Source organism: Marmota flaviventris, chromosome 8 (genome assembly GCF_047511675.1).
Source record: "Marmota flaviventris isolate mMarFla1 chromosome 8, mMarFla1.hap1, whole genome shotgun sequence".
Classification (NCBI taxonomy): domain Eukaryota; kingdom Metazoa; phylum Chordata; class Mammalia; order Rodentia; family Sciuridae; genus Marmota; species Marmota flaviventris.
The window spans coordinates 124,262,413-124,278,022 of record NC_092505.1 but is presented as its reverse complement, the minus strand read 5'-3'; the positions used below and the strand labels follow the sequence as shown (position 1 = coordinate 124,278,022).

The window sequence follows — 15,610 nt, the reverse complement described above, 5'->3', positions numbered from 1 at the left end:
TTCTTAATATGTTCTGAGAGAGGTAGTTTGTGTCCTGGATACAGTTAAGTTATAAAACTAGAGCTCATGGAAAGCTGGAAATTTCCTTTCAGTCAAAAGCCATCTTCAGATTGTTGACATTCCCATGTGTATGGTGGACCACTCTCCTAGTATTGTTTGGGTTCTGTGTTTTGCCCATAACCCATAATGTAGGCTGATTGCTTCTCTGTCTTACATAGGCCATAAGGGTCACTTGCCCTGTTGATCGGGAGCTTCAGTCTTGTTCTAATAGATCCGTGTCCATTTCTGCAAGAGCTGCATTGCCAGAGACAAAAAGCTTAGCTAAAGCATGAAGTCATGAAGACTAAAAACACTCACACAACACCAGTCCATCCTTGACTTAAAACTTGATCAATTTGGGACACAGTGATTAAATTCTATAGTTAGATTTAAAGCCCAGGCCCCTAGAAGAAGAAAAGAAATGGCCTTCTCCACTCTGAGGATTCAGTCTATCACTAATCCTTCTTACTGGGTTCTACAACTTGGCACCCTCTATCATGTAAGGCTTTGGAGCACAGTACTGGGATTATTAAAAGGCACCATAGAGAACAGGTTTTGTTGCTCCTGGCTTTCAAACCATAGGTCTAAAAAGCTATCTGGTGCTCTTTTAGACCATGGAGTCAAAGGACTTTGGCCATGGACACCACCAGCTCCTTGCCTGCTGACTTAATGTTTTTTTCCCTCTGGATTTCCAAACCTCTCCTGTCTCATAATCACATTTTTCCCCCGATTTTGGTGCATGTATTCACTATAATCTCCCTTTTATCCATGCGTAAATGGCCTTACTGACCTGAAGGTTGTAAACCCTCCGTTAGATCATGTTACTCATTTATATGGCTTCTCTGCATACCTTTTGGATTAGAATCCTAGGTTCACATTCTAATTTTGTGTTATTTTTACTCTCTCACTGACTGATAATCTTGATGGAGGTCAATCAGATACTCTGGTAGTAAACTTTCTGGAACCCTAGAGCAGGGTTACTGAAGTCTTTCGTAACCAGGTTACAAATCCAGACCTCTTGCTATAGGCATTTTGATAGACTTTGATATAAGAAAGGTCAGCTAGATAGTCCTACTGTTTTTTATCCTGACTCAGGGAGAAAGTTCAACAGCCACTTAATAGCTGTACTACATCTCCAAAGGATCAGGCACCACATGCTTCTAGAAAACTTCTAGAAGTACAAAGTTCCACTCTATTAATGTTACAGTATTTGAGTACTAATAGTTCACTGTCCTCTGATCTGAGCCTGGATATTCTCTGGCTAGGTCATTAAGAAACACTTCCCAATGGATACTAAAACTCCCATTCTTGACGATGGTTGTCTTTCCTACCTTCTCTGCTTATTTCACTGGGTGCCTTGAGCCGGTGGCCCCTGTCATTCCCATGTTCTCTGCCATAGACTCAGTTGCTGTAACTCAGATAGTTAATTGTACTTAATCCTACTTGCTTATTCCACAGTGAGTTTGGTGGTAGAAAGAGTTTTCTTTCCTTCACTGTTTATGAGTTTTTATGTTTGACATTCTCTGAGAACCCAGGTATTTTCTGAATAAATAATTATTTATTCAAACAAAAAATATTTGCAGGACTGAAAATAGGAGCTCTACCCTGTTTTCCCTTGCCTTCCTCCTGATTTTGGCACCCTAACTAGACCTTGCTATCTCTAGCCTCTCCTCACCTACCTTGTTTCTCATCTTGCTTCTAAATAGCATGATAGTTTTGCCCAGACAGATTTTGTTTACCTGCTGATTGCAAAGGATTGGAGGTAAAGTAATCATTGCTATGTCCCCTTATTTTATTTTTTTAAAGAGAGGAATTTTTTAATATTTAATTTTTAGTTTTTGGTGGGCACAGCATCTTTATTTTTTTATGTGGTGCTGAGGATCGAACCCAGTGCCCCACGCATGCCAGGCGAGAGCGCTACCGCTTGAGCCACATCCCCAGCCCCTATGTCCCCTTATTTTACTGAGGGTCCAGAGAAGGTAAAGTGAGTGAGTTGCTCAAGATTAATACAGGAAACCCACCCCACAACATTCACCTTACTGCTTCATCCACTGAGTTGTCTACCCACTCATTTTATTTTTGCTCACACCCTGTTCCCTTTCTCCAGGTTCTTTGATTGTCAGCTTTATTAACTTTGGGAAGGATCAGTCTGGACTTCAGCCCATATTAAGCTTGTAGAATCATCTGGCCCATCTCATGTATAGAATTAGGATTTTTCATGGTGCCAAACAATTTCAAGGATCTGTGACTCGTGGCCCAAGCTCTATGGAGATAAACTTTATAAAATACTTAAATGATTGCTGCACTGGTTCCCTCCCTTGGTAGATTTACATATTTGGTTAAATTGGTCAGTAAATTTTATCCAGAAGTGTCTTTTACCTTGCTGGGCCTTAGGTTCTAAGCACTTTTGGAAGCAGTGCTAATAGTATTTCTAGTTCTTCTTGGAGAGTAATCACTTGTCTCATCCGTTCAATCCCGTACTTCTCTCCCACTTACTCTCTGATATTGTAACTGTCCAACACAGGCAACTGTTTCTTCCCAGTTACTACTACTCTTTCTAAGTAAAAATAATTTCCTAAGGCATCAGAAGGTTCCAGGATTCACTCCCCAGCCCTTCAGTGCCTGAGACTGCCTCCAGGTTATAATTTTTTCTCCTTGGGGAAGGTCCTGGTTTAGCTTTGCCTCTTTCAAGAACAGTGACTAGTGCTTGAGTGAAGTAACTAATCCATCAACTTCTGTGGTTGCTGTAACAATAAAAGATGAAGCAATTTGGAAAACATATTACTGTCACCCCAAGGGAATAGTAATAAAGTCCTAACTATTTTAATGGAGTGAGAATGGTGGTGGGATGAATATAAGACATAGTGCAAAGGAAATTGATTAGGTGTTAAGGGAGAGAGTTGAAGTAAAAATTAATAACAGATTTGGGGCTGGGGCTGGGGCTCAGTGGTAGAAAACTTGCCTAGCATGTGAGGCACTGGGTTGATCCTCAGCACCACATAAAAGATACATAAATAAAATAAAGTTAAAAAATAATAATAATACAGATCTAGTGCCTGGGTGGCTGACTAACAAAATAAGCAGAGACAGACAAAAAGACATAAAGAAGAAACAGGTTTAGCCTGGACTGGGGGGCAAGGAGGTAGGCAGAAAACGTGGCATGGGACATGAACAATCAGAAATTCCACTGAACATCCATATCATTGGAAGTATGGAACTAGATATGAGGAAAGAATTCTAGGAGCAAACTTTAGATTAGGAAATTACTCATACCAAACTGGTTTTGAAGTCACAACATTGTCTTATGTAGAGTGAGAGTTGACAGAACCTTTGGAACACAGATCCCTTTAAGGATGAGAAGCAGAGAGGAGATTGTAGCTTCTAGAGGTTGAAGTGTGGACCCTTTGTCTTTAGGGGTGGAAGCAGGAGGTGAGGCAAGCTGAGGGAGAGAATCCGGTGGGCAAAAAGGAATGGGAAGGTGGTTTTTGGGTGAAGATAGAAGGGCTTTGAGCTTAAAGTACTCAACTTCAGCCTAGCAAAGACAAAAGATATTTCAATAAGAAGTGGGAAGTTGAGCCAGGCATGGTGGCATACCTTTATCCCAGCAGGCCCAAGTGGGATGATCACTTGAGTGCAGGAGTTTGAAACCAACTTGAGCAATATAGTTAGACCCTGTCTTTAAATTAATTAATTAATTAATTTGATTAAAACAAAATGTTGAGACAGCTTGTGTCCCCAGAAGAAAGCATATTCCCCTACAAATTTGAGGTAGGCACAGAAGGGCTGAGGGGGTGAGTAATGTTGGAAGAAATTGAAATGGCAGGTAGGGAATATGGAGGTCTTCTGCAGGTGAATACGAGGCTGGTGAGCCAGCAGTGAGGACACCCAGGTGCTGTAGTGTTTGCTGAGAGAGCCAGCAGTCAGGCTTTCATATTGGGGTTGGGGTAGAGTTGAAAAGAATGAATGGACTGAGAAAGGGGTAGGAGCTAGAGATAGGAGAATAGAGTGGGTGAGCATAAAGGTCAGCACAGGATCAGATTTAGTCTGGGATAAGGAGTGGATCGACATATTCATGTACTTTGGCCACTTTGGGAACTTATATGAAAACTACTGTTCTGAACCTACAGCTAACGTGTGGCTCCCTGTTTTGAATAGTAGATATTCTTCTTCCTGGTCAATGTTAATTTCATTTCTATTTCCTGCAGTCTTCCTGTTTGCTTGGAAGATCCTGAGGTTTCCCACCCTTGCCTGTTCTGAAATCAGGCTTCAGAATCCTCCAGATTTTACTCCAGATCAGTGATCTTCAACATTGGTTCCACCAAACTCAGGAACTTTTTTAAAAAACATACATACAGGTTCCTGGGCCTCACCCCAGAGAAAAGGATTTAATTGGTGTGACCTGAACATAAGGATTTTTTTTTTTCCTTTTTGTTTTTAAAGCTCTTTAGGAGGTTGTTCTGTGTGGCTAGGGTTAAGATCTTTGGTATTCTGCCAGGCAAGATAATGACTCCCATTAATGGAAATATGACTCCCATACTGGCAATACCTGATAAATATAGAACTATTTCTCTAACCAGGACAGAATAACAGGTATGGCTAAGCATATGGACTCTGGAGTCAGATGCCTGGGTTTAGCACTTTGATTCCAGGAAAACTGTATTAGCTAGAATCCTCAATTTCCTAATGTGTGGATGGGAATAATCATGATAATGCTCACAAGACATTGAGGATTAAATTAGATGATATAACACGTTTAGCACAATGCCTGGCACGTAGAAGTCCTCAACAAATATTCATTGTTTTTGTTAATCTTTTTTGTGATGGCATTAACACTTTATTCTTTTTCCATGTGCCCACACAAGTTAAACTTCATTTCCTCTGAATACTTTATTTTGGCTCTGTACATTACTTGAAGGAAAATTGTAGTCCATCGTAAAAAGAATAAAGCTTCATGATTGAAGCTTGACTTGCTTCGTGGGTGATACAGCAGGAGTTGGTGCCATAGTGAAAGATGGCAAATGATGCTTTTCCAGATACTTAACTTTGTTTCAATGGTCATGGTAAGAAAGTAACCACAGGGTGACTCTGTCAGAAAAATGATAAATTTCACTTCTTGAAGACTGAGTGTGAACTATGATTTTCTAGAATCTTTCTCTGGCAGGAACTTACCTAATAGGAATTTAGTTATACCTCTCTTTTTTCCCCCCAAGATTATTTATGCAACACCTCTGCAATACTTAATACCATTTAATTTTTTTTAATTGTCTTTAAAAATAAAGAAACATAACCTGCCCCTATGCCCGTCGTTCATCCTGGCTTGTCCTTAGTGGGCTAGCCCTACCTTTCTGATGAGCTGCCTTCCCTTACTGCGAGATGATTGTTCAAGAGGTAAAAACTTTTACCAAAAACATTAAAGTTTAATGGACATTAACATACTTGCATTTACAAGCACTGAAGTTTGTCACCTTCATGTTGTTATTTATGCAGCATTAACCTTTTTCTCCAGATCATTGAGACTGAAAATATGATGGACCGAATTGTGACTGGCTTGTCTGAGTCTAGTGTCAAGGTGCGGTTAGCTGCCGTCAGGTATGAGCTTTAAATGGTCTGAATAAACATCTTTTGCTGTGTGTTTAACTTGTTTCCTCTCCGGTCCTTCACCAAGTAAGCACAGAATCCAAATGTTACTGGAAAGTATGCTCAGGTGAATTCATACAGTGTGTAACATCACCTAACAGAAAACCCAGCCTCCAAAGCCCATGAAGTGTCCTGACATAGTTGACTTAATCTCTATAGATGTACTTGAAATGTACACTAGTAATAGTGAAAAGCCAAGCAGTTTATTTGAGAAGTAAGTTTTGGCTTCTTAGAAAGCTAATTTTGATTATTCTTTGTAGATGTTTGCACAGTTTATCGAGATCTGTACAGCAACTTCGAACCAGTTTTCAGGATCATGCTGTGTGGAAACCTTTAATGAAGGTAAGAAGAAAGGGACATTAAGTGACCCATTCACACAGCGGCTTTGTGAGCTGAGTGAGCCAGTGGCACTCCAGGGTCGAGGAGTGTGTCTGACTTGGGTAGGACATTTTGAACATTTGTCTCCTTGAATCTGATATTTTGAGCATCTACAAATCTACAGACTATGTTTCTGAGATTGACATCTTGTGTGTGTGGGGAAAATACAAACCTGATTTGCTGTAGTTACTCATCTGATCTTCCTTCATGTTGAGTATTACTCTTTGAACTTGTAGTTTTTAGTTATAAAAAAGAAAAGCATTATCCATTTCCAGATATAACAGGTTGTTCTTAGTCTTTTGGCAATCTTTGAATTTTTTCTTCATTTATTTATTGGCACATTATAGTTGTATGAATTGATGGGATTTATTGTTACATATTTGTGCATGTATACAAATATAACAAAATAATTTGGTCAACATTTCTCTTGAGCATTTCCCCCCTCCTTGTCTATGTCCCAACTCTTGGTCCCTTTCCTCTTCTGATCTCCCTTTGAGTTTTAGGAGATCACCCTTACCTTTGTTTTCCTCTCTAGTTTCCACATATGAGAGAAAACATTAACCCTTAACCTTGTGGATTTGACTTATTTCACTTAACAGGATGGTCTCCAGTTTCACCTGGATATTTTTTAACAGTAACTTTTTTTGGCATCCGATCTGCTCTTGAGGACTCCCAACCCAATTAAAAAAAAAAAAAAATGTTGGGGGGCATTCAGGGCAAATGAATATGAATTGGGAGAGTAGCAGGTTGCTGCTAATAATATTAGCTCTGTTTTATCACAGAACCACAGGTTACCTTGATCTTTCATCTTTTTAATGATCATATATATATATATATATCTCCCTTGCATTTAGTTCAAAGAATTTTCTGTTTATTTAGGTTTTTTCTTTTGTTTTGTTTTTGAGTACTTACTTAAGACTAAGCAAGCCTTCAGACACAGAGGGCTACTAAAATTTTTTACTACAGAGCTCTTGCCCTGGCTTAAACTTTAGGTTAGAGTAAGTGTGACAGAAACAATCAGGAAAGACTTCACGCAGAAATAATGTGATGTGGCTTAATGTTTATAGCAGCACAATTCACCATAGCTAAACTGTGGAGCCAAACTAGATGCCCTTCATTGGATGAATGGATAAAAAAAAATGTGGCATATATATACAATGGAATATTACTCAGCAATAAAAGAGAATAAAATCATGGCATTTGCAGGTAAATGGATGGTGTTGGAGAAGATAATGCTAAGTGAAGTTAGCCAATCCCCAAAAAACAAATGCTGAATGTTTTCTGTGATATAAGGAGGTTGACTCAGTGGGGTAGGGAGGGAGAGCATGGGAGGAATAGATGAATTCTAGATAGGGAAGAGGGGTGGGAGGGAAAGGGAGGGGGCAGGGGATTAGCAAGGATGGTGGAATGTGATGAACATCATTATCCAAAGGACATGTATGAAGACACGAATTAGGTGTCAACATACTTTATATAAAAACTTGAGATATGAAAAATTGTGGTATATATGTGTAATAAGAATTGTAATGCAAAAAAACACAAAGTACATGTGTAAAGACATGAATTGGCATGAATATACTTTATATATAAAGACTTGTGCTCCGTATGTGTAATAAGAATTGTAATGCATTCCGCTGTCGTGTATTTAAAAAATAAAATCAATTTTTAAAAAAAAGAAATAATGTGATGTGGCTTTGAAGGAAAAAGGACCAGGAGAATTTTCTAGGGAGAGGAATAGCAAGAGCAGAAACATTATGTGTGGTATATGTAGGAAATAGCAAGGATCCCTTTATGACTGCCATAGAGGGGTCAGGTATGATGAGACAGGCATACCAGTGAACAGATAAGCACCAGATAGATAGAAGAGATGAATCGGTACCACGGTACCATAGGCTTTGGAAATTGACATGCTGAGCCTTTCTTATGAGGAGGTTCATGATGGCAGAGTACATGATTTATGTGTTGAGGTCCTGGAATAAGGACAATGTGAACCCCGAAGATTTAAGTGGAAGGAATGACAGGATTGGGTATGTAACCACCCAATTAGGAACTGTCAGAGGACACCAAGAGGTTCTAAAAGATCGTCACAATAGGGCCTTCTGAGACTTTTCAGAATTTCTGCTTTCCAGTTGGCCTACCTAAGCAATCTGTGACATTGAACTTGACCCATTTCCTTCCATTGCCCCTCCTCCCTGAGTTTCACCCTGTTTCATTCAACTGGACATATGTCAGCCCTTCTGAATATTCCTCATTCTCTGCTCTCCTTTTGCTGCCTGAACCTAACTTAGAAGCTATAAACTCAGGGGATTTGCCCACTCCCCATTCTCTAACTATAACATCAGTGCCTTTCTACACTGGGTGGACACTTTGTTCCAGGAACATGCTGGCTCCCACCAACAAAAATCCATTTCAGATTCACAATCCCTTATCTAAGACCATTGGGACTGGGTTTGGCATTCCTGGATTTTCGGAGACTCTCCTCAGTTAAGCTCAGTTCAGAACTCCTCTGACATACAAATCAGAATGGAACACTATATGATTTCTGTCTAGTTCCCCCAGGGAAGCGGTCTGATGAGCAGTAATCTAGAAAGATTTTGTGCATTTGGGTACATGTGGGTATAATTACTCTCAAACTATGACTTTTAAAGTATTAAAATAATATTAAAAACTTGGAAGAAAACCAATGATTTGCTTTAGATATTTTTTGGTTCCTCATATTTTAGAGGCTATCTATCTGCAGGTCTGCCGATATTTCTCTTGTTTTTTTCCATTTTTTAAATTGTTGGTTAGCAAATTGCAAGAGAATAAGCTTGGACTTTAATTAAAAGTTTTATTCATGATTATTTTTTGTCCTTTTGGTGAAATTTAGCATTAGATGTCAACTTCTGAATTTCATAAGTTGTATTTTAAACCTTGTGTCTCTTCCATGTGAGAAATCAAGTTTAGAGATAATTATTTTTATATCGTCTTCTGTGGTCTCACCTCCATGATTCTAAATCATTAATGGTATCCTTTTGTTTATTCCAAAGGTTTTACAAAATGCACCAGATGAAATCCTAGTAGTAGCATCTTCCATGTTATGTAATCTTCTTCTTGAATTTTCTCCAAGCAAAGAGGTTAGTATTGATATTCTTTTCATGATGTTGCCTGTTCCAGCTAGCACTTAGTCAAATTAACTTTTCACAGTTGTTGACATTGAAATACATGGATTGGGTATAAAAACTACTTCTGAATTGTTTGATGGAGGTGATCATTTTTTAATATGACTATTATTTCCCAATATTCTTTCTATTCTACCTAGCATATTCAGTTTTTTAAAAGACATTACAATGGGCTGGGGATGTGGCTCAAGCGGTAGCACGCTCACCTGGCGTGCGTGCGGCCCGGGTTCGATCCTCAGCACCACATACAAACAAAGATGTTGTGTCCGCCAAGAACTAAAAAAATAAATAAATATTTAAAAAAATAAAATAAAATAAAAAAATAAAAGACATTACAAAGCTAGACAGAGTAGCATGTGCCTGTAGTCTCAGTTCCTCAGGAGGCTGAGATGGGAAGATCCATTGAGCCCAGGAGTTCAAGACCAACCTGGGCAACATAGCAAGACCCCACCTCAAAAATAAATAAAGAAGTACATTAATTAATTAATTAATTATTAAGATATTACAGTTTATAGTCAATCTAAACTGCAAGTATAAGAAATAATTATACAAACAATAGACTATTTTCAAACTATACCTATACTAAAGAATAAATTAAGACTCATTTTTGTAAACCAGGATTAGTTTTTGGTTTCTAATATTGATGGCAGTTGTTTGGGAAAGGAGAGAATATGTTTTCCCACCCCTCTTTCTGCATTTTATAAATTAATCAAAATTGTATTTTTTTTTTTTTTTTTAATAGGGAAAACTAGAATTAGTAGAGGGGTAAACCTTAAAAAATCAGCTTGGCTGTATTATAATATCTCTGGTTTGGTGCTGGTAGTGTCTGGGCCTTGTATGCATGAGGCTCTGTGTTCAGTTCCTAACACTAAAACAAAACAAAAATCTGGCCTGCCAAATCATGAACTCAAGTGTATTGGACATTTAGCAGTCCCATTTTTGTTTTTGTACATATCTCAGACCTTATTTATTTATTCTTTTAATTTTTAAAAATTCTTCTTAATATTTTTAGATATATATGACAGTATATTTTGACGTCTTATACATACATGGAGTATAACTTCCCATTCTTGTGGTTGTCCATGATGTGGAGTTACATTGGTTGTGTGTTCTTATATGAACATAGGACAGTTAATGTCTGATTTATTTTACTGTCTTTTCTATTCCCATCTCACTCCCTTTCCTTCATTACCCTTGTCTAATCCAATGTACTTCTCCCCTGCCCACTTTATTGTGTGTTAGCACCTGCATATCAGAGAAAGCATCTAGCCTTTGGTTTTGGGGGGATTGGCTTATTTCACTTAGCACAGTAGTCTCCAGTTTCATCCATTTACCAGCAAATGCCATAATTTCATTCTTCTTTTATGGCTGAGTAATATTCCATTGTGTGTATGTGCCACATTTTCTTTATTCAGTAATCTGTTGAAGGTTACCTAAGTTAGTATCATAGCTTAGCTATTGTGAACAGAGATGCTATAAACATTGGTGGGGCTGTGTCACTATGGTATGCTGACTTTAAGTATTTTGGGTATATGCCGAGGTTTGGAATAACAGTCAAATGGTGGTTACATTTTAAGTTTTCTGAGGAATCTCTGTACTGCTTTCCAGAGTGGTTGCCCCAATTGCAGCCCCACCAGCAATGTGAAAGGGAACCTTTTTCCCCACATCCTCACCAACATTTATTATTACTTATATTCTTGATAATTGCCATTCTGACTGGATGGAGTGAGCCGAAATCTCAGTGTAGTTTTTATTTGCATTTCTGTAATTGCTAGAGATGTGGAACATTTTTTTCATATATTTGTTGGCCAATTGTATTTCTTCTGTGAAGTGCCTGTTCAGTTCCTTGAGTAGTCCCATTTTTGTTGAATTGATTTTCTTCAGGAAGGCAGTATTGACAGGTGGAGGTTCAAAGACAGTTATTAAAAATTTTAGAACAAAATGGGAGAGACTGGAAGCAGAGAAAGGCAGAAGAGTAGGGCAGAGTTTCCAACATGTTCTCTGCCCAGTAGTGGGGTCTTGGCTAGATTATGATCAGATCTACCTTCAGAATATTTAGGGTCCACTATTTAGGGAAATTTAGGTGGAAGAACTCAGGCAAAGAATCATTAATAATGATCATTTTTTAAAATATTAAAAATAAACTCGATTCTGTTCTGGAAGGGAGGGAAATGCTATAAGAAATTGTTGGGCCATTAGTAAAACTGGAATAGAGACTATAGAATGATAAAAGTATTGTTTTAATTTAATGTTAACTTTTCTGAAGTTGTTAACTATACTGTGATTGTGTAAGGGAATAAACTTCTTAGGAAATACACATTAAGGGTAAAGGGCATGGTATGTGCACTCAGATTTCAAATGGTAAGATAAAATAATGTGGATGTAGGTGAACAAAATGAGAGATGATAAAGCAACTATGGAAAAAATGTTAAAAAATACCACAATTTGTACAAATAGAAGAGTATATTACTCTTTCAAAAATGTCATCTTGCAAGGCACTGCACTTTTAAATATGGAAATCTGAATTGCTTAAGACATTTCTAGAATCCACTTGTCAGATGGCCTTTAAACATTAATTAGTGATAATAAATCTTAATCCTCTAAATTTTGAATTTTTCTAGAAATTGCCAGAAAGAAACTCATTGTCAGCCTAGTACTTACTACAGTATGTGGTCAGACTAAAGCATGCTATTTTCAGTGTAAAATGTGGCATGACTATAAAAGTACAAATCTGTTTTGCTTACAAAATTGAAAAGTAGTCCCGAAAATAGTTCTCAAAGATGAATTCCATAGCATTTAGGAATAAAATTGACTATTTGGAAAGAGGACGATTTGGTTATCTAAGTTCTGTTATATTTCTTTCCTAAACCAACCACTGCTTCATAATCCTAGATGGTAAGCAGCAAACAAAGTCCATACACAAATGAGGCAGGCAGGGCCAGTGTCAGAGGGTGGTGAGAGTGAGGATGGGTAACTAGACGGTGGTCACACAGGCTGTGTGTGTGAAGTACAGACGGTCAGAGTCTCCAGAGTCTGTCAGGACTGCAAAGAAAGAATATGGCACAATGATGATGATATTTGTGAGAGAAAAGGTGTCCTTTCCCTCCTCACGGTGATTTTTGTGGCTGTATCACTCCTGCTTTTTGAAGCTTGCTTGGAACTGAGTAAGAATGGGAAACAAATTATATAATACTAGGGTATATACACATTTACTTTGCAAATTGGACTATAAAGCTCTCTCTCTCTCTTTTTTTTTTCTTAAACTTTTGCAATCACAGCCAATTTTAGAATCAGGAGCTGTAGAGCTACTTTGTGGATTAACCCAGAGTGAAAATCCTGCTTTACGAGTGAATGGAATTTGGGCTTTAATGGTATGTTTTACATTTTTTATTATTTCATAATTTATGTAATTCTCAAACTTAGAACTAAAGAATGTATTATTTGAAATGTCAGGAATTTTCTGTTTTAAAAACCTGGCTATTATGGCCCAGTTTTCTAATGACCTAGAACCTAGAAGATATGGTATTCAACTTTCAGATTTGACTGTAAGCAAGTTGCTTGGCCATAGTATGCCTGTTTTCTTATTATTATGAAAAGTGAACAGATGTTGAAACTTCAGTTACTTAATCTTGGGAAAACAAATTTTTTTTTTTTTTTTACCATGAATATAGTGATATTTCTAGAGAGCTGCCTACTTTACAAAGTATTTTATTCTCTTCTTTGCTCTAAAGAACAACATTATGAAGTAGACTGAGTATTCTTATCATACTTTACAGCTGATTTTTTAATTGACAAAAATTGCATGTGTTTAAGATGTACAACATGTTTTAAAATATGTACACATTGTATAATACCTGAATTGAGCTAATAACACGGATCGCCTCATATGCTTTTCAGAGTGATTAAATAAATTGCCAAGATTATAGGTTTGGAAAGTAAATGCTTAATAATTTAACATTTTCTAATAAATAATTTATAATAATGGATTTTGAAATTATGACATCAACTGGACAGTGTAGTGCACACCCATAATAACAGCTCAGAAGGCTGAGGCACAGGATTAAGGGCCAGCCTTGGCAACTTAGTGAGGCCCCATCTCAAAATATAATAAAAAGGGTTTAGGTATAACTCAGTGGTAGAGCACTTGCCTACCATGAGCTGAGTCAGTCTTCAGTACTGCAATAAATGAATGAATAAATGTATGAATAAAAGAAACACACACACACACACACAGAACCCTTTTTCCTTACGATCATTAAAGTAAGTTTTATTGAAATTGGAAAGGAAGTAATCCTACATGATATTTTAAAAACATAATTATAGTAGTTATAATTTAATTGCTGTATACCAGATACTCTTGTTTCCTCTAATTCTTATTTTAAGTTATATTGGTATATAACTACCTTACAAATGGGAAACTAGGACTCCAGGAAGTTAAATGAATTGTGAGGGAGAAGGCCTCACAGCTAGTCAGTATGGAAATGGGTTCTGAAGCTGTCCCAATCTGTACTCTTCTTCCTGTTCCACATCTGCTTTGTTTTCATCCGAACTTTGAAATAGAAATAACCATCTTCTCCAGTACCACATTAAAAAAAAAACTAAATAAACAAAGGTATTGTATCTGTCTACAACTAAACATAATTTTTTTTAAAATGGTCATATTGTTTCTAAAATACAGGGAAGGCAACTTGATAACCATAAATACAAAATGTATTTATTACTTCTCAAAAGTAATAAATACATTTTGTATTTATCTGAGAAACCTTAAGACCTTCAAATGCCCATGCCAGAAAGTAATCATATTCATCATTATAGGTGTATACCTAAGAGTAGCAGTTATCCTTCTCTTGACAAATAGAAATATAGGAAATTAACAGGAATTAGAAAAATAGTATTACTCATGCTTAAGGATTTTAACAGATTCTGTTTATACTTTGAAAATTATCAGAATTACTACAAAAATAAAAATTATATAATTTAATAAAATAAATATAGAAATGATTCTTGCAACTTCTTTAATCCTTTCAGAATATGGCATTTCAGGCTGAACAAAAAATAAAAGCAGATATTTTACGAAGCTTGAGTACTGAACAGCTATTCCGGTTATTATCAGATTCAGATTTGAACGTGCTGATGAAGACATTGGGACTTCTTAGAAATCTCCTTTCTACTCGGCCTGTAAGTAAAATCACCCAGGCTTCCAGATTAGCTAGCCCTCCGTGTCCCTAACCCAGCACTGCTGTCTCTGCTCCCCAACATCTACCTCTGAGTATGACTCAAATGTTGCCCCTTTTCAGAGAAGCATGGAGTTGATGTCTTGACCTGCCACCTTCATAGGTGTTCTGGGAGCCCCCCTGCCCAACACTGCTGTACTGCCCATCCTGTCTGTCTCTCCTCCCTTTGCACCAAATATATATCTGCCTTGATTTGTTACTTTATTCTTGCTTGGTTTGCTGGCCACATTTTTCATCTGCCTGAATCATTTATCTCTGAGGCTTCTGCTTGATTGGATTTAGAGAACTCTTCTTAATGCCGTTCCATAGACACTCCCATACCTTCCCCTCCCACATTTATTGGATTAACCTCTGGAGATGTCATTGTGGAGATTAGTGGGTATTTGTCAATAGAAGAGGCACAGCTTTGCTGGTGGGGTCACACTCAGTGTAGTTCTGTGATGTTCCCTGACCAACCATGTCAGGTGACCACTTCAGGTGGATGAAGAAACATGGTCATATTTTACTTCTCTGTGCTTTGCTTGTCTTTTGAATCATCTTCATACAGTTGTGCTCCAAGATAGTATTAATACCTATACTGTATTTTCCATGTCTGCCCCCCAATCCATAATTTTATGCTTCCTTTTTGTTTAATATCTTTGGGCTTGAGCACTCCCACTGATTTTAGTTCTATATTCTATCAGACCAACTCTATGTTCTCTTTGTAGTAAAGTCATTCAGAAACGTATTTGAAGGCAAAATGCAGCTTTACAGTATAATAAATACTATTCTTTGGCATCTCATTCTATATGCTGTGTTGTTCTGCTTGAAGCAACTGTGTATCATAGAATGTTAACTTTTAGAAGCTTTCTGTTCTTTCTGTGGGCTTTTCGTTTCCCAGATGATAACCGTGGCCTTCCCATTGTTTTACAGCATATAGATAAAATAATGAGTACTCATGGAAAGCAAATTATGCAAGCCGTCACCCTTATTCTGGAAGGGGAGCATAACATTGAGGTCAAAGAGCAGGTATGTGTTTTTTCTCCTGGGGAGTATTTTCTGAATGTGAGTACAAAGGCAGATCTTAGTTAGGAACCTCCTAAAATGTTCAGGTCTGAAGAAGACAGGGTGCGCTGCTATGGAGGGTCCATAGGCAAGAGAGAGGCTCCATCAGCCCTTGAA

At 37.5% G+C, this 15,610-nt stretch overlaps 1 protein-coding gene across 5 annotated transcripts in view; it reads left to right on the top strand.

The window, feature by feature from the left end:
• Armc8 (armadillo repeat containing 8) overlaps positions 1-15,610 on the top strand; it is a 99,972-nt gene that overhangs the window by 66,220 nt on the left and 18,142 nt on the right. For all 5 annotated transcript variants that reach the window (XM_071615622.1, XM_071615623.1, XM_027933572.2 and 2 more), the window contains 6 exons: positions 5,546-5,628; positions 5,937-6,018; positions 9,084-9,170; positions 12,494-12,586; positions 14,244-14,393; positions 15,362-15,457. In XM_071615622.1, the coding sequence (XP_071471723.1) occupies positions 5,546-5,628; positions 5,937-6,018; positions 9,084-9,170; positions 12,494-12,586; positions 14,244-14,393; positions 15,362-15,457 (591 nt within the window). The remainder of the gene's footprint in view (positions 1-5,545; positions 5,629-5,936; positions 6,019-9,083; positions 9,171-12,493; positions 12,587-14,243; positions 14,394-15,361; positions 15,458-15,610) is intronic.